Below are 24,454 nucleotides of genomic sequence, written 5' to 3'. Positions count from 1 at the left end.
GGCGGCAGGCGCGATGGGGCAGTGCGGCATCACCTCCTCCAAAACCGTTCTGGTCTTCCTCAACCTTATCTTCTGGGTGAGCCCGGGGGCGGCTCGGGAGGGTCAGGGTCTCCGGGCGCGGGGCTGCCTCTCCCTCAGCCGTGCGGTGAGGGGAGGGCCCGGGCAGGCCGTGGCGCGGGGTCCGGCCCTGAGGGCTGCGGGCCCGGGCCGGGCCGCGCCGCCTCGCCGATGTCTGGTCCTCGCTCACGTACGGCAGCAGCTGGGAGCGCCCCCGCGCCACCTCGCCGGCTCAGTTTTGCATTTAAATGCTTTCTGTTTCACAGGCGTCCGGGGCACCTTCGCGGGGACCTGTGTTTTAGCGGTGGGCGCAGTCCCTTCCCTCCTAGTCCACTCCCCCCTAAAGTTCGGAGGTGGATGAAGCTGAATCTGTTGCCTCAGTAGCCTGGCAATAAAGGTTTAACGAGCATTAGAGATCTTGAGGTGGAAACGCCTGTGTAATTGAATGCAGCTTGAGTTGTATTATTGAGGTTTTCGGGTCTCTGCCAGTTTAATTTTTGTAGAGCTGTTATAGCCATCTAGTCTTTGGCCTTCTACTGTAAGGACATCTGTCCCAAATACTTAGCGGTTAAGTATGGGGCACCATTTTCTTCCTTGTATTTTTAACACAAAATTAGGGTAGAGATATATTTAAACAAACCTTAATAGTCCAGAAGCAAATCTCATGTTTCACTTGTTCCAGTAACCACAGTTGCATTGTAGTATTTATGCATCGCTTAAACCTGCCACAACTACAGTCTTGCTGACAATAAGACAAAAGCTTGCCCAGGTTGGTGGAACAGTAGGTTGCTGTAAGCAGCCTTTCTCAGGATGGACATACAGGCTGTAGCTTGGCATTATATTCACTGTAATAATTGGCCTGTCAGAACAACACAACTCTAAATAAATGAAATCAAATTAAAGAATATTCTGTAGATTTAAGAATTCCTATTCTGCGTTTAGCTACTGCATTTCTCATCCTCTAATCCTGGCTCCAGGAACAGAAGATCTGTTGTCCCAGCTGTTCAAAAGATTTCAGCTTTGAAAAAGTAATAGCGGGTAACAAGAAATTAGAACAGAAAAATGTAGCTACATATAGTTACATCATTTAATATTGAAAGCCATATGAAATCTAACAAGTGTTACAGGATGAATGTTCTTATCTAAATTTTTATGAAGGAATGCTTCTCATGGGTGCCTAAAAATGAATCATGGTTAGGGAAGATGCTTATCTGTGCAGTGTTAACAGCATTTGTGTATACAGCTATTCAGAGAGATGAGCAGTAAATATGAGGCATGTTTGAGTTTGGTGCATATTAGGAATCTGTAATTTTGACTGAGATGTATAGGCTCCATTCTGTATCTTTGAAGTATGAGGTAGTTATATCAACCTTTTAGTACAGCCATTTGTTTGGAGTATGCTTTGTTGGGTGTGGCTTTTTGTTACATGTGTAGTTGCAAATGGCATTAAAAAGCTATCTGATACCTGCTACGTCATACTTAAAGTTTTTGACTGAACATGTGGTTGTTATGAGTTGTATTCTTGATGGCATCTTGAAGTAGATTTTTCTTGCTGCTGATATAAATTAGGCTCTGTTTTGAATAAATTAACACAAATTCTGTACGCAATTTCTCCCCCACCCCTAAAGCTTAGTATGGTTTTCATTTTTTATATATTTGAAAGGCATTGTTTGTTACTTGCTGCATTTAGTAATTTAATTGCATGTTGAAATAACAGTCGTGGGTACAAAGTTATTTTGTGTAGTGCTGAATCTAGCGCTTTACGGTTTTTAATGATTTTTTTTTTAGACAAACTTGACTTAATTTAAAATGGACAGATAGTATTTAGATAGGATGTACTTCATGTCAAATTAAAATGTCACCAATCTTGTATTCTGTAAACTATTTCCAGCTTAAGCAGTCAACTTCTGCTGATAGCTTTTTGGCAGATAGGTAGCTGGGTTGCTTGTGCTGGAACAACCTTACTGCTCATCATCCACATGTAGAATGAGGCAGGCTTTCTAAAAGTGAGAATTACAAAAATCAATGTTTTTCTTCTATTTAGCAAGCTGTAGCCTGAAAATAGGAAACCTACATGCTTTCATCAAAAGTAGTACATATTTACTTTGAAATGGCAAAAGAGAAAGAACAACTGCAACTCTTGATCCAGCATGTTTTATTTGTTGACTAAGCTGTCTGTGTATGTTAACGTTTGGTGCCCATGTAGTTGACAATGTAATTGCTTCTGTGCTGTTACAGAAATTCTTTGCTTGTCATTCATATGTAGTTCCAATTTTGATAATTAGATCATCCAGATTTCCACTGAAACTTGACAATAGATAACTGCCTGTAATTGGTCAAGTAACTATGAAGCCTCCTTTAATTGCATTTATAAACTTAATGTGTCTTTATAGGGTATTATATATAAATCTTACATATTATCATCATCTTCGTGGTCATCTGTAGTAACGGCAAGTTTCTTCTGCATAGTTTGCAATTGAAAATTCTGCAAGCATAGCTGATCAAAGTGAATTATAACTTCCCCCTGACCATGGACCTCATATTTGTGTGAGGATGTGAATGTTCAGAGTGCTTTGGTAGCTGTGTTATGAATACAAGATGTTCAGAAAATTATCACTGCTGCTGCTGAAGAAAAAGCAGAGATGTTTTTGTTATATTCTATAGTCTAGAATGTAACTTCTTTTTTAAAAATTTCTTTCAAGCCTTCTGAAAAAGGCATATCAGGCTTGCTGACAGGTCATAGCCATACCCACTCATTCATCATCGATGACTGCTGACTTTAATAACCCAAACTCCACTCAATTTGCCAGTGATTCTACAAGTTCATCTCCTTTTGGAAAGTCTCATGTTACTTATTAAATTTTTCTAGTTGACTCTATAAAACAATCATCTTGTTTCTGTATAGTCTTGTGAAAACATTTTTCCTATCAAGTTCTTACATTAACTGTACATTCCTACATGTTAACAATTACTACAGGATTTTTTTTTTTTAAAGAAAATGGGCTGTGGAAACTATCTTTCTCTCACAGCAGGACAGGTGCTAGTTTATCATATAGAAAGCTGGAAGGGCTTTACGCACGTTTCTGAGTTTTTGGTGTGGTACTTTGACGGTTTAGCCGAGTTGTATTTGCAGGGGTGTCAAGCATTGAGTACATCTACTGTAGACATACATATTGCCTTAAAAACAAAGTACTTCAGGAAAACAGCATCATGAGTAGTAGCCATCAAGAGTATCATGATAGAGATCTTGCATGAAACGCTTGAATTTTGAATGATTTAGCAAAGAGTGCTTAAGCTCAAAGGTACTTTACTGCAAAATGCATTGATAAGAAGCATCAGTTAAAACTTGCCCTTCTTAGAAAGATCAGAGGAATACACATCAGATCAATGTGTTTCTTAGTGTTTTGTTATTATGAACCAGTTTTGGAGTAGATATGAGAAATGGCAAAGGAAAAGCAGTCCTTCAGTTGACCTTTATCTTGTCTTAAGTTTGTGCAAGATCTATTTGGTCAACTAGTGACTACTTTCCTTTAGATGATGCTAAGTCCTTTTCTTTAAGGAAAGGTATTGCATAGGAAGCAATTGTGATGTGAAAGGCAATACATCTTAGAAATAAAATAATGAAACTTCTAGTATATATATTCTCAGAAATGTTTTCAGTGGAGTGGAAATCCTAGCATTGATCAATCTGTCTGAGGATGTAGGATGTGGTGTGGGGTTTTTATTTCAGTGGGGGGAGATTAGAATGACTGGTATGACAGGAAAACATTAAACTGTAGTCTTAAAAAAAATAAGTTAAAATAGTAGTTGATAATCAGAAATATTTTTTGATATCTTGATGATGAAATGTTGAGTATGACCAATTACAAATAAAAGATGATCATAAGTTGAGAATAGTATTTTAAAAAAAAAAATTGTTAAAGTACAAGTCTGCATTGATTTGAAAGAGGAAGAAATAAGTTTACCTGGAACAAATATGTAAAGAATACTGTCAAATGTGTTTATTTTATGAACTCTTGGCTTAAGGCTTAGAATCATAGAATCATTTAGTTTGGAAAAGACCTTTAAGATCATCCAGTCCAACCATTAACCTAACATTACCAAGTCTACCACTAAACCAGCTAAGGGTAGAGTAGCAATTTCATGTTTCCTAGCTTAGTGGCTGGATTACTTATAATGAAAGTAAAAACTAGGAATCATTAAGGTTGGAAAGGACCTCTAAGATCATCAGTCCAACCATGAACCCAACACCACCATGCCTACTAAACCATGTCCCAGAGTGCCACGTCTACACGTTTATTGAACACCTCCAGGGATGGTGACTCCACCACCTCTCAGGGCAGCCTGTTCCAGTGCTTGACCACTCTTTCCGTGAAGAAATGTTTCCTAATATTCGATCTAAACCTCCCGTGATGCAGCTTGAGTCCATTTCCTCTCATCCTATTGATTCTGGTTCATCAGGTGACTTGCATAATTCAGTTGAAAGCAGTTTGAAGAAATGAGATGAAGACAAAAATGCTAGGGAAATATTTTCAGTGTTATGTTTAGGATGTAGGATAGATGGATAAAATATTTAGAGATACTTGTAGTATTACTTCAGAGAAGGGAGTCTCTCTATTTGTATTTCTGAAGAATATATGTGCTTTGACAGCCTGCTCTGCTAAAAAAGTATGTAATACCCTGTGCATGCTTTTAAGGTTTTTTTATGTCTGTCCTGCTCCTTGACAAAAGGAATGAACTCTGCTTCTGCAGTACTTTCGGTAGTTGTGAACTAACTTTTTAAGTTACTCTTGCAATTATTTAACTGACTTGAAATCATTCATTTTACAGTTCATTTGACTAAGCTTTTATAAAACATTCTTTGATATGATTGTTTAGAGAAATCTCAGGGCTTCAGTTCTGTACAGCAAGAATGCTTTCTACAGTGCTGTTCTCGCTTTACAACTTACGCATGCTCACCACAGTACAGAAACCATGGTATTAGAAATTATGTAGTATTATCTTAGAGGAACTGTCTGTGCTATCCTTAAGAGGAGCTGTAGCTATCAATGTGTATATAGTGTGTTTTGGGTTTCTGGTAGAAAATAAGAAAGAAAATGCAGCAACAGGAAAATCCATTGAAATTTAGCAGCAGAAAGAAAAAGTAGAGCCTGCTTCCTCTTACAACTGAACAAGCCAAGTAATTTTTCTGTTTTACTGGGAGCTTGAGAATTGTTTCTGATATGGACTCTAAAAGCTGGGGTAATGAAGAAACGAGAGTTTTTTGGTGATCAAAGACTGTAATTGACAGATGATCCCAAAGGCTACCTATCAGGGATTACTTGACTGAAGCCTTTTTTGTCTTCAAGGACAGTCACTTCTGGATGTGGAAGTTGAATGTTTTGTGCTTCTGCTGCTGTGGTGGTGAAGTGAGCATATTTGCAGGATTGTGTAACAGTTTGGAATACCATGCATTAAAGAAATTATTTTTTTATAAAAAAAATCAGGATTTAAAACTCTGGAAGTGTTGTGCCCTGAGTGATTTTTTTATTTTCTTTTTTTTCTTTTTTTTTTCTTCCTTTCCTTAAAATATTTGGACATGAATTTTCAGGTAGCAAACATGGGCCCGGCCCTGATTTTTGGTAAGGCTTTGATTTGCTTTTAAGTAACATGGTAGTGTCATTTATGTTTCTTTACAAGATGAGTTTCAAGTCTTTGAGATTTTTCAGGATTTTTTCATCTGGTCTTGCATTTAAAAGTAGAGCTAGTACCTAAAAGAAGCAAAATCAGCTTGCCGAACTAAATGTGGTATCTCTGAGTAGTACATGGAATTTGAAATATTGCTTTACCTGGCAAAACTTCGTAGCATGGAGTTATCATCATTGTTCTTGTGCAGGGCAAGGAATTTGGAAACAGTGGAGCACCAGGTCAAGTTACAAGCCTGGTGACTAAATACATGTAAAAGAATGGCTATATCGTTAACATGTCTTCTAGTTTAAAAACAAAACAAAACCAATAACAACAAAAAAAACCCCTCAGTCTGCTGGTGCACTGCCTCTTGCAATTTGTGATACTTAAAATATGTAGTGCCAAATGCAAAAGCAGCCTAGCTCAGCCTTGTGCTTTAGCTGCAAAGGCATTTCAGTTTGAAGGTTTTATGCATAGTGTTACAGAATTGAATTTGGGTAGTATAGGCAAAGCAGTCTGGCTTACTTGAATTTTGCATGGCTTTGTTTTATAAGCCTTTAAAATATTTCTAACTACGTTACAAAGTTGAATGGAATTGCTAGTTTTCTTCTCCCAAAGGATTCTGTAAGACAGTTATAGCTCAGTGTTCCAGTTAAATTATTATTGATGAGAACAAAGTAGAAGAGTGTCAGGAAACCATTGGGTTCTAAGGTGGATGGACACCAATTTAAGGAAGTAGAGAAAATAATGTCAAGTATGGGCATGTATTTAGTTCAGAGAGGAGTAGAGAGGGAGATACAGAGTAGCAAAGTGCTGGAAAGGATGTAAGAGAAAAAGGCAGAGATACCCTATAGGGCCTTTGAAGTTAAAACTGAGGAACTAGAATTTGAAGGACAGAAAGCTGAAAGAAACTTAAACATATCAGGAAGACTCTTTCTCTATCTGACAGTAATCAGGCTATGAATACTCTAGTGTTGGAGAGAACTGAAAATGTCAGAGAAATGCAGTAGAAGTCAAATAATGGAGAAGTAATGTGAAAAAACACTTCTTAAGATATTGTTCTAAGAAGCCCCAAAGCTGGGTGGCAAACAACAATATGAGTGTCCCTATTTATGGGTAGGAAATGTTCAGGCATTGGTATGCATGGAGAAAAGTAACTGTTACGAAGAATGACATAACTGGAGACCCTCAAAAAAATCTGGTGGAGTGTATGGTTGTGTTTTGGTGTGTGTGTGTGTGTGGTGTTTTTTTTTTTTAAAAAAAGCATGTTTGCATCAGACTAGAAAGGCAGTGAGAACAAAGATATGCTGAAGTTTAACATAAGGAAAGCAATACACAGATTGGGAAGATGATCCTAGGACCGGACCCAGGCAGAAAAGGTGAGGGACTGTTAGTGTGGAAGATTTTTTTTATACTTTTTTTTTGCTTTTTATCAAAGATGATGCAGATGGCCTATCTGGATATACCATAGGTGTATTGTACAGTTGCAGTCTTGAAAGATGCTTTAGTAGTGGAATGACCAATAATTGGGTTTAGAGTAGTAACTGTATTGCTACCAAAATTTACCAATCGGCAATGGTAAAGTTGGCAGTAGTAGGAATTTATAAGTAGGTGTCCTTACCAAAAAGCTGAAATATTCCTTTTACCAAATTGGACATCAGGTGTAACTGTTTATTCCTAACATATAATACTTTCCTGCTACCTTAATTTTCTTGTTCAGAGAGTATGTATTTTTCTTAAAACAGTGAATAAAATGCAGGGATTTTAAGGGACAAATACTATTCTTTGGCCTAGTTAATTGAAAGAGTACCAAAAAAATTTTAAAAAACTCTTTTTTGTGGGTTCTTTTATGGTCCCAAAGTGAAGAAAATTCAGTAGCAAGGTAAGCAGCAAAAGTAACATGAAGGACAATGCTTTGTAAAGATATAAAACCTTTGGACAAGTTGTCATCAGATCTGTTTGGGAGCAACATTAGTAGGGTAGTATAAGGAAGCATTAGTTTGTAAATGGAGCTGCAGTTTCTGTGGTTGATAGATAAATGATCAACAGAACAAGTAGTTCTTATATTCTTGAAATATCTTTCTTACCACTCAGCTAGCCAAAATTTTAGCTTTTGAACTGCTTTAGTGTGTGAGCATTACTGAAAAGATTAAAACAGTTCTTGGTATGCATTTGCAGCCTACTTAGAAAAACCCCCAAACAAACAAAAAAACCCCCACCTACAACTACAACAACAAAAAAACCCCGAATCTGAAACTGTTCCAAGGTGCATCTACATGGTGTGCAGCCTTGTATACCTCAGTGCATGTGAAAGGTGAAAGCTGACTTTGTCAAACAGGCATGGGCTTAAGAGGCCGTATTACACCAGCCCAAAGATTGGCGGGGGGGGGAAGAGTTTACTCACTCCAAGAACCGTGAATTTTAAATATGCTTTCCTGTAATGCTTTGAGTGATGTTTGTCATTGCATGTATCATTGTGTCATTAGATATTCCAGTTTTTACTCCAGTTCTTTGCATACTTGTTTGGCTTTTAATAACTGCTTAGAGGCCCATGCCAAAGTAATAATACTAAGCTTTTTCTGAACTATAAGAGGTCTATGTGTTTTTAAATTTTTACTCTGATGAAAAGGATGTCTAATTGTTCAAGCCTTTTGCAAAAAAACTGTCTTCATTGACTGTACTTGTCTTGGCAGTCTTTTTAAAGGTTAATTCATCCTAAAATAAGAGTATGCCACTTCAGGTTCAGTACTGCAAGTTAGATGCAAACAACGCTAAAAGGATGTGTGAATGCTGAATAACCAGTCATCTCCCTAGAGCATGCACATGACCTGGCACAGATTCAGGAGCTGCTGCTATCTCTATTCAGAGCCTTGAGCAGATTAAGTTCGAGAATTCTTCCTTCAAGCCCTGTTTATTAAAGACTTATTTGAACTGTGCGCAGGTCATATATTTGGCTTCCACTTAATGATAGGAAATGCATGATTGTAAATGTGGTGGCTTTTTATTCAAATCTCTTTGACTTCAACGAGTTTGGGCTTCTGCAGATTTACTGTTTGCTGGATAGTAAACATTGAGATTTGGATTATTTTAGGATTTTTTTTTTAATTATCCTTGTGTCTTTACTTGTGATACAGATTTCAGTTTCTCTAGATTATTCCCTTTCTGAGAAGCAAATTATTTAGGCACATGGTACTGTTTTGGGGTTTTGTTTTTGCTTTAAAAAGCACACGTTCAACTTTATTCTTGGGTTGCAACAGGTAATAAATGTGCATTTAACTGGTGCACTAGCGATCAATGTAGATTGCATACTTTGTATAGGTAAAACTAGGTCTTTGTCTGTTGTCACAGTATTTATGCTTTATTTACATTAACATTAACATGGTACTATGGAGGTGGAACAAAACCCAGTTGTGCTGAGGACCAGATGTTGAAAGTGCTGAGTTGTGGGGAGGGAGGAAGGACCTCAGGCTAGTCTGGTCCCATCAACTGAATACCTATTAGTAGTCAGCACAGTAAATGCACTCATCTTCTGGTTTAGTTTCATCCAAAGTGAGTCCTGTTACACACTCCTAAGACTATTCAGTGATGCAAACCAGAAGGTAGTAAGTGAAAATCATCAGAAGATGAGTAAAAAAGATTGCTTCAAAAGCACTTTCCTAATGCCAGCTAAAATGCTGATTGAGAGACCTCCCCTCTTCCTGGTTTAGAGCGGGCTGAAGAATACACTAAGCATCACATGGTTGTGATGTGAAAGGAAAAGGGAAGGCATGTGAAACTTTTTTCCTGTAAACTGACTGGGTAGTGCTGCTGTTTTCATTGTTCTGTGATAGACTGGGTATCGTACCTGTTCAAAAATAGTGTTAAACTGTGATACACAGGAAAGGAGCTTTGATCTTCATAGGCAGGCATCTTTGCTTTCAGGTCTTTCCCACCCACCCAAAGATTACTTGTTGAAGTGATTCTGAGGAAGAGATAGCAGTATTTTTTAAGGATGTGGTCACTTCATCAAGTAGAGGCAATGTCTTTATCTTCAACATCCTCATTATTCTAGTGCAAGGTTTATAGACATGTGAATGCATACTGCTGTTCCCCAAATCTGTAGCTTCTTCCACAGAAACACCGGTTCCACGACCTTCTTTAGAAGCAAAACCTAAGGCCAAATGCTGTCATGGCTGATCAGTCATTATAAAACCATGTGTGGAAAGGATTTAGTGAAGTCTTCAGACCAGGCTGCTTTAATCTTGAGAAGTCTAAAGAAAAATCTGCCTTGCCAATAGTCATTACAAAATACTAATTTTTTTAATAAGCACAGAGTGTGGCTTTTCTTAGTTTCTGAGAAAATACTTAATTTCTATACTTGTCAGGCTCATCTTGTCTGGCATAATACTGGAAGATCAAAGTTTCTTAAAATGCATATGCTTCTTGAAGTAGGAAAGGAAAGCTGACACCTGAACATTTTTTTTAAAGGTTAAATGGGTTTTGCTTCAAATATATTCTTTAAATATATGTGCTGATGTGGTTTACGAAACAGGTTTTTCTTAGAAAAGAAGGAAGCCACTCTAAATTTCACATAACAGAGAAGGACAAAGGGGTTCACAAATGGTTCTGATTTCAGTTTTGTGGTATATTTTCTGTGTCTGATGCCAGCCACAGCTGTGTTTTTCATCTGCCACCTTGCAATATACCATATTTCTAACAAGCATTTTAGTTCTTAGAAATTGGAGATTACATCACTGTCCTGTCATTCACATGCTTCATTGCTAGGCAACAGTTAATGTAATTCCGTTGTTCGGTGACACTACTTTGAGTCTTTGCTTTGTGTACAAAAATTGCATGTCTGCATTTTGCCATGTTGTACCTAAGGTGGCAGGATTTGTATAGTTGGATTAGCATTTCAACATCTTTTGTGCAAAGGGGTGATTTTCTAATAGCTTGTTCACTTCAGATGTTCTTGTCTGGAGAAGATTGGTCTTTGTTACTGAATTTTCAGTTTAACTGCCGTTGTGTCTACATAGCACCTTTTATTGGATGAGTGTGAGCCTTCTAGATGCTTTTAAGACTCCTGCAGAGTACACACTTGCCTTCATGGCAGAAAGAGAGGCAGAGAGGTGAAATATATTGCGCAAATCCATGCAGAACTGATGACACTTTTGAGCTGGTTCTTAATACCTTTTTCTTTGACATAGTGTTTCTATAACAAAGTGCTGCAGGGGATATTCCATATGTAAAGTATTATTCTAGTAGTGTTTCTGCAGTATTGTTTCATAGGAAATAGTTGCAGTAAGATTGCAGTACTTTCAGTGCATAGTAGGAAACAGTGCTGAAATACTAGGTACCAGTTGTCTTATCTGGTCTTGTTCTGTGCCACACTGAACAGGCTCCCCAGGGAAGCTGTGGAATCTCCATCCTTAGATTTTCAAGACTTTGGACAACGCCTTGAGCAACCTGGTCTGAATTCGTTGTTGACCCTGCTTTGAGCAGGAAATTGGACTAAATGATCTCCTGAGGTCCCTCCTGGCCTGAATTATTGATTCTTTGATTCTACAACAGCATGACCCAGTCTTGTAGTATTACAGCTACTGGAACTAGCTACATCTGTGTCTGCCCTCTTCTTTGCAGTGGAGGGATAGGGGGTAGTTACAAGGCCACTGAGTGGGAAAGGAGGGCTGGAGGCACCCTGCAGTGTTCTTCCTCAGCTTAGAACTGGAGCGTGTAATATTCTAGTTGAATGAACTCTTGTGTCCAGGGTATAGATTGGCTTGTAATAGGAACACTACCCTTTACAGCAAAATGAAATTCCCCAGATCATAGCTTAGTTGTTGCACCTTCTGAGTGGATTGTTTTAGCTTAGCTTTCTATTGGGACACCAGAAGAATGTGTCATGAAATATTCAAATTATATTGTCCATCACTGCAAATCAATTAAATATAAATGTTTCATTTTAATATATAGCAGGACTGTTTCATTCTGCAGCAAGTGGGAAGACAGTTACAAAAGACACCTGTAAAGCAAAAATTGATAAGGCCCTTTTACTTTGAAATAAATGTATGTTAGCTGGTTCTTCAAGCAACAGCTGTCTGTCCTTCATTAGATCTGCTCAGCTTAAAGTTAATGAAGGTATTGATGTGTTGTGATCCCTGTAACTGTACAGGACGTAAGGTTGTATCAGATTGATAGAAGTGCTTTGTCTTGGTGTTTTAAATCTATATAGTGGCAGATCCATCCTACAGGTCTTTTTTTGTTTGTCTGTTTATTAAAGACCATTTTGTACAATGATCCTTCTGAGAACATATCTTTTAAAAACTGGGAAGTCTTGTAGTATGTGTCTCCAGGTATTTGGTTCTGTCTTTTAGTAATTGGTGTTTTATATTTGTTTCTACCTGCTTTGTTGGTTAGAATCAGATTTTCCAATGCTGTGAATGCTTCAGAAAGGATGTTGTTTCTAGCAGTTCATCTTTCCTTAGCAGAGGTTGAAGTATGCAATGTGTGTAACTATTCTGTCCTAACATGAATTCATTGGTAATAATGAGCAAAATGGAAGAATACGTAGTAGGTAAATAGTGGCAGATAAAAGAACTGCATACATGTTCTGAAAAGCTGTTGGATAGCAAATAACTTGCTGCTTGGTTGGGCTGGAATCCTGTTCTCAAAAGTATGAGACAGTTTGTGAGTGCTAGACTATGTAGAAAGTGTAGTTCACAGCATGGGAAGGAAGTATTTGAGAGCAGAGAGTGAGATTTTGGTGTTCGTAGCATGGTTACCCTCATTTCTTGACTGCGTGCCTCAGAAGACTTCCATAGTGTAGTCAAAACTAAATCTGCCTAGATTAAATGTAGTTTGAAAACTACTGGCTAGCCTCCATTTGAGATGTTCCTAATAAACATATGCTATAACCTAGCAAAGATGTCTAGATTTAAAAAAATCCTATTTTCTAAGGAAGACTACTTTATGGTGTTTGATAAAATAATTGTTGCAAAGTAGCCTTGCTGAAAAGAAGGGTTTGGTGTTCAAAGAAACTTACTGTGTTACTGTGTCTGTTGTAGGCAGCAGCAGGCATACTGTGCTATGTGGGGGCCTATGTGTTCATCACATATGATGACTATGATCACTTCTTTGAAGATGTCTACACACTAATTCCAGCAGTTATTATCATAGCTGTGGGAACACTTCTCTTTATTATTGGACTTATTGGGTGCTGTGCCACAATTCGAGAAAGTCGCTGTGGACTTGCTACGGTAAGTTGCAGAGTTTTTATGTGATGGTCTTTGCCTGTTTTATATTTGGCTGCCTTCCCTTTTAATAGACTTCTAAAATATTTTTAAGTTTGTTCTAACCTTATTTTATGGCCTTAAATGTTTTTCTCTTATATTTTGTTATGAACATCTTATTTCAATTTTCTGTTCTGAATAATGGTGTTAAATTAGCCAGTTCTGGCAGCAGAAGGCTCATCAGTTTCACCTTTTTTAGAACTGTGGTCATCTCATTAAAAAAAATGTAAAACTAGATGATTAAGTCATAACAGTTTTTAAATCTCAGTTTTATCTGTTCTGGTTGAAAAGCTGAAATTGGAGAGAGAAAGGTGATCCAGGAGCCTTCTTGTTTTAAGTAGCTTGCATCAAGGTTAACTGAGGGTTATTATGATGCCTAAATATTTTTCTTTATTGCTTAATTTGGACACTGTTTGCAGTATTTTATGCCATGTGTTTCCAAGCATTTTAACTGCAATTTTAGCTTGAGAATAAGGTGGAAGAGAGGCCAGTATTTAAACTGTCCTCATGGGATTTTTTTTGAGTTTTGTTGGATGCTGTGTAGACTTACTCTAACATATTATTTAAAAGTGCTCTTAAATATACCAAAACAAATGCATAGCTTGATGTCTGTCAGCTGTTACAGGGCTTAATCCGAAGAAACATTCCCTTAGTCCATCTACCACTCTTAGTAACAGCCTGGGTAGGTTCTTTGATGTGACATTCCTATTTATCTAAGAAAAAGAAGATTGAAAGAAACACTTGATTAAAGCACTCCAGTATGGTGTTTTCAGTCCTAATGATCAGCATTTGCCTGGCTGGGCAGCTGCTTATTACATGGTGAAGCTATGAACACTGAAGTTGATTGAGTCAAGTTAATTCTGGGCTCATTTGGTCAACTTAATTGCCTGCTTTAAGTTATCTGTTAAATCAAAGCCTTACCTGAAAAATTACTTTAAATAGCAAAAAAATCTGGAGACTTTTAGAAAGTAAATGGGTAAAACTATTTGCACCAACACTCTTTGATTGTATTTTACAGTTTGTGATCATCCTGCTCTTGGTTTTTATCACTGAAGTTGTGGTGGTGGTTCTTGGATACATTTACAGAGCAAAGGTAATAACTTCTCGATTTCAGTAAATGTTTTGTTGTGAACTGTGACCAAAATACAGAGGTGTAGTCTTTACTGTATTTGGTTCTGTAGAACTGTTAATGGGTATTTGTTAAGGGAATAAAACCAATCCTCTAAGTGGGTTAATCTGAGATACCAATATCTTAAAATTTAGAACATCAATATTCTCCAAAGTAAGAAAGTTTTCTCATAGCCAAAAAACTAGCTGGAATATATCAACAGTTGAACAGTAGAGAGCAATCATGGTAATTGGTACCTTTCCATTTTCCAGATGGTCTTCTAATTTATTTATGCTTTAATCTTGTGAATGATTTAGGTTGCACAATATTTGAACATAGGGCATACTGTTTTGATATGCAGTAACTTAAATGTTGTCTTTGCGTTTTGGTATACAAACTAATATTGCATAATAATCAAATAGATTGAATGCGTTAATGTATACTGTCTAGCTTTATACAGGCTGTTGACAAGGGTTATGGCTAAAGGAATTATGACTTCTCCCCCTGTTTTGTTTAATGGAAGTTAAGAAACAGGACTAGAAAAAATTAATTGTGTTTCTACCAGCATAATATGTGGCAGAAATATACTACATGGCATTAGAGATACCACAATGTAGCCTGAAGAAAAGAAATTTCTAACTTGCACAGTTTCACTGGCTTTTGTTATGTCTATATCTAAATTTTGCCAAAAAGTTAGCAGAAAAGGTATTTTTAGCTGTGACGTGTAGTATGATTGCATTATAGGACACTCCAGTGATATCTTAATAGCAAGCTGAACTATAACGCCATCTACCTTTCTTTGGCCTTCTGTGTTTATATAAACAACATAGGTCTCACTAGTTCAGTATTCTCTCCTTCTTGCTTTCTCCTGCTATCCTGGAAGAAACCGTGAGGCAGCCATCAAGTAAAAACCTAGAGTTCTTGCCTGGCTTACAAAGGAAGGCTGCCTTGAGTAAGCAGCTAACAAGAGGACCTTGAACTATGCGTTATAAATCTGGCTTAACTGTTAGAATAGGTTGCTTCAACAGAAATGCTCTGTCAGCAATGCTGAAATTCAGAATATATTTTTCTCATGGTCTACATTTGATTTCTGGTATATTGGCAATGTACTGAGGAGATCATTTGGTACTCTGAAGCTTGTGGAAGTAGTCCTTAGAAGCAACTGAGGAAAGCAGTACAATTCCTGGAGAATGGGAAACATGTTGACTTCTTACATGTTAACTTGAATGGTTGCCTTCTGCTCCAATACTTGCAGAGGTGTAGTGTATTACAGTATAGTTATTCAGGAATTACCGTGGATCTGATCTGGACTAAGCTGTGGGCATCTTATTCTCTTCTGTGCTCCAGTCTTAAAGTTGGTTGCTCTTTTCAAGTTAACAGCATTCAGAGCAGATAAAAGCAGGTGCATAGGTCTTTCTTCCCTAGCCCATCTGAAATTACACCCTTGAAACACTTGAAAACTGGATTGGTCCCAGCTGCGTGTTCCTGTTGCCTCTCATTTTTGTCTTGCTACCATGCAGCTTCACATCTGTAAGTAATGCAGGGTCAGAGCTTGGGGGAGGAGGGAAGGTAGTCTCTTGGGTGGCAGCATGGACTTACATTAAGCCATTTGTGGGAGTCAGTATTTGAAAACTAAATCTTAAATCTTTTGAAAGGACAGACAGGTTTTTTTGTAAAAATGGCAGTTTTCTACCCTGCATTACTTAGTCTTAAACTATTGTTTTCATGTGGAACAGGAGTGTCAGAAATAAATCTATTACTAGTGAACTGGGAGGTGAAATCTGCTTAGATTTCTGATTATTTTTGCCAGGATAAATAAGTCAGCTTTGTGCTTTGCTAATTTTGTTCTGTTGTTTCTGACATGGCATGTATAGATCTGTGGGGGTTTTTGCCTTTTTCTTTTTTTTTTTAAAAAAAAAGGCACCCGAATCATGTTAGAAAAGTGAGGCTTTTTGTAAATGGCAGTAGGGATTAAACAGGCTGTCAGCTGGTTGAGGATTTACTGGCTTTTTTCCCCTGGGTGCAGTTGTTCACTCTCTTCATTTCTCATAAAAGCGGCCAGTTAGCTAGAGCTAGTGACTTCTGTTTGCACTGTATGTAAATTGCATGGCTTTCTGGCATAATATTGCCCTAATTGAACCATAAGCCAAATGATATACAAGCAAGCACTGAAATAAATTATTTAAAAACCTATATGACAAATTGAACAGCTGTTTTGTTATATGAATCAGACATTAGTTTAAATCATCAAACAATTGATTTCAAGCTAGTCTGAAACAAGCTGCCTGTGCAGGCTAAATTGACTTTTACTCATATCTATCTTGATACAGGTTTACTTGTAAAGATAACCAGCATTCTTGAGTGGGTGGGAATGAAGCTTGTGCTATTGTTGCAGAAAATTCTTCCATTAAAGCATTTAAGGGAATGCTGTGTTGGCAAGACCTTCCTACTGTAGCTTGCAAATCTAAAGAATATGCATGCTTAGTTAATGCTCAGCTCTAAGATTACATTCCTTGCACATAATTCCTGTTGAATGAGATAGAAGAAAATAAATTCAGAGCTGATGTTACTATTGTACAAATGTTGAGCTACACCAAACTTTCTGTGCATTTAAGTAACAGTTTACAGTGAAACATATTACCTAAAAGGTTCTAATAAAATTTCCTCCAAAACAGGCATTATAAGATGCTTTTTGGGGGGGACAAGTGATGCTTCTTGGGTGGCATCCATTGCTAACACATGTACTTGACAGCATCTTTAGCAGCTTGACTCATCTGCAGTAGCTTAGGAGCTATTCCAGTAACTGTTGCTGTGTACAAGGTACTGCCATCAGTGTTTCTCAGGAAGTGTGGGGGGACTGGGACTGAACAGAGAGCTTGGTCACTGTAGGGTAGAATAGTCAGCCAGAAGACCTCATCTTTGAGAATTTACCTGTGTTTCAATCAGAATGGGAAGAGCAGGTGGTATGATTTGCTCATACCCTTGTGGTCCCAAAGGGAGTGAGTTAGCCTGGATGGTTATACTGGTTTTGGTTTGAAACTTTGAAGAAGGAGTAGGAAGTGGAAAAGTGAATGCATACTCTTAAGGAGAGCCCATAACTTCATGGAACGTCTGCCATAGTGTCATAATAAAAGCAATTTCCTTTCTGAGATACATTGCAAAGCTACTTTGTCTAAAATCTTACGGAAGATAGGTGCTTGGTTTTTTTCTTGCCCCTTAGCTGCAAGCTAGCAAGATCTTTGCAAAAGTCAAGCTAGAATTTTAAACTGTACCACCAAAGTATGCCTGATTTCAGATGACAGGGAATTACCTTGGTTTCCTGAATTGCTGTAATTAGAAGTGAAATAATTTTACCTAGACCTGTACTACTTCTGATGGTGTGCTAATACAGATGCTTTCCTAATACCTCACAGGTGGAGGATGAAGTTGATCACAGCATTCGGAAAGTATATAATGGATACAATGGGACAAATCCTGATGCAGCCAGTCGTGCTATTGACTACGTACAGAGGCAGGTGAGATGGCGAGACACATGGGAACTTTTCGGTCCTTTCTGTCCTTAAAACACAGATGCTGTGTTGCTCTGCTACTTGTGTAGCATATCTTCCTCCAATCTGACAAATCTAGGAAACAGGTGATGGTCAATAAATAGCTTAACTCAGTTAAAACTAGTAGAATTATGACATTGTTGATGGGGAGATGTGTTTTGTGTGATTGGCTATCTATGAATCAGTGTTTGGATTCAAATATTTAGTACTTATGTATTTTTCTGCAATAGAACATAATCTTAATACACTTGTGTTCTTGGTATTGTGATTAGAGTTGCTGTCTCATCCCACTTCTTGACTGATAAACACATTGGCTCTACATGTATGATTTTTCAGTTGCGCTGCTGTGGGATCCATAACTCTTCAGACTGGGAGAATACTGTCTGGTTCAACCAAACTAAAAATAACAGCGTGCCACTTAGCTGTTGCAAAGCAGCCCTCAGCAATTGTACTGGCAGTTTGACCCGTCCAATGGACCTTTATTCTGAGGTAAGACAGCCGAAGTATGAACTTATGTAGCCACATGCTTTTGCTGACAATCACTTAATTTTCTTTTTAGTGGGAGCATGAAGTCTTGGGTGTATTTGCTTTAACAGGAAATACACATGGTTTGGGGACACAAACACACACACACGCCCACCCTCTTTTTTCATTTGTGATATACTAAGTAATGACTCTTTTTTTTTAGTGTTTGGATTATCTTCCTGTGCTGTTTGCTTTTGGGGTTTTTCTGGTGTGTGCCTAAATGTGATTGCCAGATGGATATGTAAGAAGTCTACTTGTTTCAGGGGTGCGAGGCTTTGGTTGTAAAGAAGCTTCAAGAGATCATGATGTATGTCATCTGGGCAGCACTAGCATTTGCTGCTATTCAGGTAAGAGAATATTCTTCAGCTGTAAACTTTTTCTCAAATGAAATTCTAAACAGCTGTCCAGGTTATTACAGGTATGCACAGGACGATGACAGCTTTAGTCCCTGCTTGGTTTGGGGGATAAATGAACATCAGTCGAAAGGATGTAAACTAACACAGAACTTCTCAACCGTGCACAGTCTGAAAACTACTGCTATGTTGATGTATGTTCTGTTAGATTTGAAGGTAGCTGAATAGTCAATGTTACATGGAGTGGCCTACTAGAATGTAAATGGTAAATTATTTCTTGAAAATTAATTATCTAAGTGTTAAGTATCATGAATGTGCTCTGATGGTATTTAATGCTTGAAGAATTGGCATGGTATTTAATTTCCAATTTTAAAACAGGTAGCCCATACTTCATGCCATTTTAGAGGTACATCAACTTAACTATGCTTTGAGGCATACAGATAATGTCAAGACCACCCAGGAGATACACCAGAGTTTTTGATAGCATACTCTGCTCTTGTCCAACTGAGCTTTGCATTGTGTCTTGAAGATTTCTTGGTTTCTGGACTTCAGCAAAAAAAGAGGTTCTAAACTGGAGACCTTGCCTACTTAAAATTGAGCGCAGGCTGTCTCCCCCATGAACCTTAATTGTTACAGTTACCCTGGTTGTAAAACAGTAACTGAGGAAATAGACTAATATGTATCTCAGTATTTATTTAGATTTTTTTTAAAGACTAGGACTGTCTTCCAAACATATCTGTAAAATTGGAATTTTGAATGCTCATCAATTTGGCAGGCTTAGTATGTTAATCACATTACTTCCAGACTATGCCAATGTTATCACCTCTGAGAAATGTAGTACATATGCTGAATCCCAAGAGGCTTGAAAACTAATTTCAAAGTTACTTTTGTGCCCTTAATAGCATTTGAATTCAGAAAACATTGTGCCTGTTGAGTCAGGTGGCTTAGGCATTTTTGTTTTCAAAAGCAGCTTTTGAGCTGGATTGTATGTTCGAAGGTAAATAATCATTTGCAAACAGTCTTGTGAAAATATGGTTAAATTTCTATTTCAGTCCTATAAGGATATACTCATAGGTGACACTGTATACAGTAATATTGTTGAACTGTCCAGAACTAGATTACTTCAGCTATGGAACTTTAAATTTGATGAGATCTGTGCTGTTTTCTGAAGGAAGATATTTTTTAAATTGCCATTCTTAAGACTTTAACTGTTAAAGCAATATTTAGTCTGCTTGAACACTGGAATATATTTGTGTAATGTAAATGAATGTATTGACTATAACCATGGTTACTGTGGCAGATTTTTTTATGTAGGAAAAAAAAATGTATGTTATGAGGCTGGGTGAACTGTATCCCAAGAGGCGGCATTATTCCTAGTTTTGGAGTTCGCAGGTTGATTAACAGGTCCACCCCAAAATGCAGCACATTTATAATCCTATCTGGGATTGGACCAGAATTTGACACGTGCTTGCAATGGAAATGTGGCTGCTTGTTATTCCTGGCTCATCAATTCTAGGCAAGCATGCTAGTTGTATCCCTTCAGTAGTGAGTGCTCTTTGATTTGTCTCTGTGTCAGTAATCGAGCTATTGTCGATTGTACATATTGTCTAAATAGTTTGTCAATAAAATAAGAACATCAGAGAAAATTCTTTGCTAGTGCTGCAGTGTAGTACTTTGAAATCTTTTTGCTTAAAGTTAAAACAATCTACATGGTACCTGTTTAGAAAATGGATAGTATAAAGATAAATATAGAATACAGGGTGTTGGGAATACCCTTGACACTTCTGTCTAGTTATATACACTGAGTGGTAATCACATTTAAGTCTATCAGAGGTCATATTCTTGTATCTTTGCTCCACAGTTCAAATGGTTGTGAATTCACATGTTTTAAAATGACATTAGTTTCAGTCAAGTTGATACTAAACAGTATTGAAACTGTTCTATCATTTACCTCCTAAAAAATAAGACATAAGTTGTGACATCCTCTTCTTTGTAATACAGAATTTAAGTATGTGCTTTGCCTGATTCTCAACAAAATAGTCTGTGGGCTAATTGAAATGGAAATAAGAATATAAACTTCAGCATATGGCCTGTAATTTAGGTCACGTCCTGTAAACTTAGAGGAGTAATTATGTTTTTCTTACCTTTTGGTGAACTTCACTACCTTTCCTATATTCCCTGCATAGAGTCCACTCTGAAATGACTGTTATTTCATATGTTATTCAATAAGGCTGTCCAAAGTTCATTACCTCCAATAGCTTACAGTCAACAAATTTAGCCTCCATGACTTTCTTTAAAATGAAAAGACTGAGAATTTTTGCAAGGCTTAGAATTTGTGGGAAACGTAGTCTTTTCTGCATAGAAGTAACTTTTGGTAAGTTCATGTTTCAGTTACCATGGTGATTTTCCAGTGTGCAATAATTCCCTGGTTGCAACCACAGTGACAGCACAGTACTGTTAATAAATAGGAGGCAAAACGAAGGGAGCAAAGGCATTGCAGTGCAATAGACATGTTGCTTGATTAGCTGCAGAGTTCATTCTTAAAGCTAGCTTTTATAGTTAGTGGTCATTTACAAGATACTGAGCTTGGCATATGTATACACAGCCAGTGAGCTTTTTTGTACAAAAAAAGCAAATTGGCTGATGAAAGATTGGATATAGTTACTGCTAGCAGGCAAATTAAAAAAAAATTAAAAATCTAATAAAAAAAAAAGCAAACTAAACAAACGTTCTGACTGTGAGAGATGTCTAAACTTTTCTGAAAGTTGAAGAGGGGATGCATGGATCCTTCTTCAACACAGACTTCTAAAATACTTTTGTTCACAATATTAAGTAGCAGCTGAAGAGAAACAGAATCAAATGCCTTAGAAAAGGTTTTAGAGTGCTAGCATATTTGTTAAAAAATTACATAATAAATAATTTCTGTAGAGAAGGATGAAATATGGGTGTTACTTATGTGTTTACAGTGAATTCTAGGAATATGCTCAGTGGTCTCCTAAAAGATATAAATGGTTTAAAAAGTAACTCAAAAATTGATTACATGAGGTTTTATTACAGTACCTGATTGTTTCAGATTTTATACAACTCTCTATAAATTGAATGTTTTGATTGAGTCATTGAACAGGATGATCTTTGTGTGAATAACTGTAAATGTGATGGAACTACTTTTATTTATTTGACATACATGGCTAGAATGAGTTGTAGCAAAAGACTAAAGGAGTTGTTTCTTTGCAGCACACTCTTCATTTTATCCTTGTTTTGAACAGGGAAAAAGATCAAGTTTTTGTACTTGCAGGCTGTGAGCCTTCTTCAGAGTTCTGTAGCCACTGGCAACTACCATAAACTCTCCATTTCACAAGTCTAACTTAAGGGGTTTTTTAATTGTGGATATTACCTCCTCACTTAGGCTGTGTCCATGAAGAGTCATTCTCTCATGTAACTCTTTTTTCTTACTCTGACATGAATATGAACCTGAGCAACCTGATCTAGTTGAAGATGTCCCTGCTCATTGCGGGAGCATTGGACTAGATGACCTTTAAAGGTCTGTTCCAGCCCAAGCCATTCTATGATAACATATATTCGGGAGTTAGTCTGTGAACTGGAACCACCCAAGTACCGATGGAAAGTGAAGAAAGGTGTTGTTTTTACCAGCAGGCTGAAGTGCCATACTCTTAAGTTACTCTCCATATGCTTTTTTGAACCTGAGCTGGTTTCTGCTATAGATCCAAAGTGGATAATGCACTCCAGACAAAGAATATTATTAATCTTCACAGCTTGTTCTTTTCCAGGAAACTAAAAGCTCAACTAGAATTTCATCATGCCTCTTTTTAATCACTGCTTATTTAGACTTAAGATTTTTAAAACATTCTCTTCAGTCTTTCAGCAGACTTAAGTATGATGTTGCATGTACCATCATTTAGTTTTAAAGCTTGTTACACATGTGGTGTTTGCATCAGACTTTATTAAAAGCAGTGAATAAGTCCCCTTTGTCCCAGTGCTGTCTTTTCACTGGGTTTTTGCTGTATCAATGAAGAAGCTTTACATTTGGTTGCCTGATCACCCATTTCATTCTTGTTTGCTTTCTGTTAAAGGGTTTTTTGGGGTGAGGGTTTTTTGTTTGGTTTTTAGAAACTTATTTACCTTCTGGGTGATGCTTTATAATCCAGAGCTATGACGGGAGCCTCTTGAAATATTTGCATCTGTGAATAAACTTCTATGCATGTGACCAAATCAGTACAATCTATTACTTTACTAGAAGCTATTGCCAATTACTGTAGACCATAGAACACAACACTATACCTGATTTTTTTTTTGGTAGTTACAGTCTTATTCTACCTTCAGTAACTGTGCAACTTCTCTAAAATATCATGCCCTACATCCCTGTTTACATTCATCTAAGTCTTGTAAATGTGTAGGGGGGTGATAATACCCTAAATTCCTGGCAAACTTGCCAGCATGGTCATGGTCCTGTGAATTTTAACAGCAGGAAAATGCCCAAAAGTGAATAATTTGCATTGGGCTTAAGCTTTCTAATATTACATGTTAACAGAGATTGGGCATTTGAAAGATATTTCAGTGGTGAAGTAGGTTCATAAAACGCTTTAGTCTTGCTCTCTCTCAGCATAGCAATTAGAGGTTAATGCATTTGAATTTCACTTTGATTTTTCATAACAGATACAGTATCTAAAAATCCGTACCTTTTGTAAAAAAAAAAGTTAGTAATTTCTTCCATCTGACTTATTGAGGCAGAATACAAGCGGCTGTCCAGAAAAACTTCTGTTAAAGATGTCCAAGACAATCTTGCAAGAAAATAAGGCTGGAGTTTGTGGCCTTCACTTTTTGCAGCAGTAAATGAAGCTTTTTCAAGAAGAATGCATTTGTTGCCATTTACCTTATGGACAATGAGTCTTGTGAAGCATGCTGACAATTTCTGTGCTGAGGTTAAATCTCTTGAAATACCTTCTTTGTACTCAGCTTGTTTTTTTTGTTTTTTTTTTTTTTTCTCCATAGCTTCTGGGCATGTTGTGTGCCTGTATAGTACTATGTAGGAGGAGTCGGGATCCTGCCTACGAACTTCTCATCACTGGCGGAACCTATGCCTAGAAGAGAATGTGAACATGCAGTTCAATCTTGTCTCACTGACGTGGAAGGTGAATGGGCCAGGTCTACTGCAGTACCTTTCTTGCCCCTAAGCTTAGTCAAAGCACACCTTTCACAGATGAGGACAGCTGTACTGTACACTGGTGATGGGCAAACCAACTCAGCTTTACACAAACCTATGTAATTACCTGTGACTTTCACTGTTTTAGCCAGCTATTCATATATCTAAATGTTTTAGTATACTAGTAAACTTTCTAATTTCAGAACCATTTGCAAGTTAAATGTAATTTGGTTGATATGAAAGTCAAAGGGTGTGTGCCTACTTTGGTAGATTACCTCTAAGCATTAACTGGTTGATTCTTGCATATAGAGAGAGGATTTCTTAAAACTTCACTACATGGAACTTTTTTGGCCAAAGTTGTACAAAGGAAGCCAGCTGTTATTTAATTTGAGGAAAAAATATTTTAATCTTGCCCCTCACCAGTGTCACTTTTTAAAAAACACTTAAGTCTAGTACACTTTATATATAAAATTGTTAAAAAAAAAAAAAACCTAACCTAAATTTTAGGATCATGTGACTGCAGTTTTGACCTTCAGAGATCAAATCTTTCAAACATTAGTGGTTTAAAATACAAGCTGGCTTTTCAGGAGTATAAAGTATGCACTACTGTTCTATAATGAAATACTTCATTTTTCTATGAAGAGCTGTTTTATGTGTTGAGTGAACTGTTAGACTGTAGATCTTAAATTGGTTTGGAAACAATGTAGCCATATAAAGTAGTATGTGAAAGTGATCTCAACTGTAAATAGTAAACCTGGTTAAATAAA

General features: G+C 37.2%; 1 protein-coding gene across 2 annotated transcripts; it reads left to right on the top strand.

Moving 5' to 3' along the window:
* TSPAN3 (tetraspanin 3) lies at nt 1-24,454 on the top strand. 2 transcript variants are annotated; one of them, XM_075713864.1, is made up of 7 exons: nt 1-76; nt 12,768-12,959; nt 14,011-14,085; nt 17,514-17,615; nt 17,985-18,137; nt 18,437-18,520; nt 23,537-24,454. In XM_075713864.1, exons 1-7 carry the CDS (start codon nt 14-16, stop codon nt 23,627-23,629), a joined length of 762 nt encoding a protein of 253 aa, XP_075569979.1. In that variant the 5' UTR covers nt 1-13; the 3' UTR covers nt 23,630-24,454. The 2 variants fall into 2 exon arrangements, with proteins under 2 accessions (XP_075569979.1, XP_075569980.1); XM_075713865.1 differs by lacking the exon at nt 14,011-14,085.

Source organism: Pelecanus crispus, chromosome 7 (assembly GCF_030463565.1).
Source record: "Pelecanus crispus isolate bPelCri1 chromosome 7, bPelCri1.pri, whole genome shotgun sequence".
Lineage (NCBI taxonomy): Eukaryota > Metazoa > Chordata > Aves > Pelecaniformes > Pelecanidae > Pelecanus > Pelecanus crispus.
The sequence above is the reverse complement of the archived record's forward strand: the minus strand, read 5'-3'. Positions and strand labels throughout refer to the sequence as shown.

Bases quoted from the DNA above. Each gene is read 5' to 3' on its own strand.
- TSPAN3 (XM_075713864.1), top strand. From the start codon at position 14: ATGGGGCAGTGCGGCATCACCTCCTCCAAAACCGTTCTGGTCTTCCTC. The intron at 77-12,767 runs GTGAGCCCGGGG...TGTCTGTTGTAG, and splicing joins TCCTCAACCTTATCTTCTGG to GCAGCAGCAGGCATACTGTG. The intron at 12,960-14,010 runs GTAAGTTGCAGA...TGTATTTTACAG, and splicing joins GTCGCTGTGGACTTGCTACG to TTTGTGATCATCCTGCTCTT.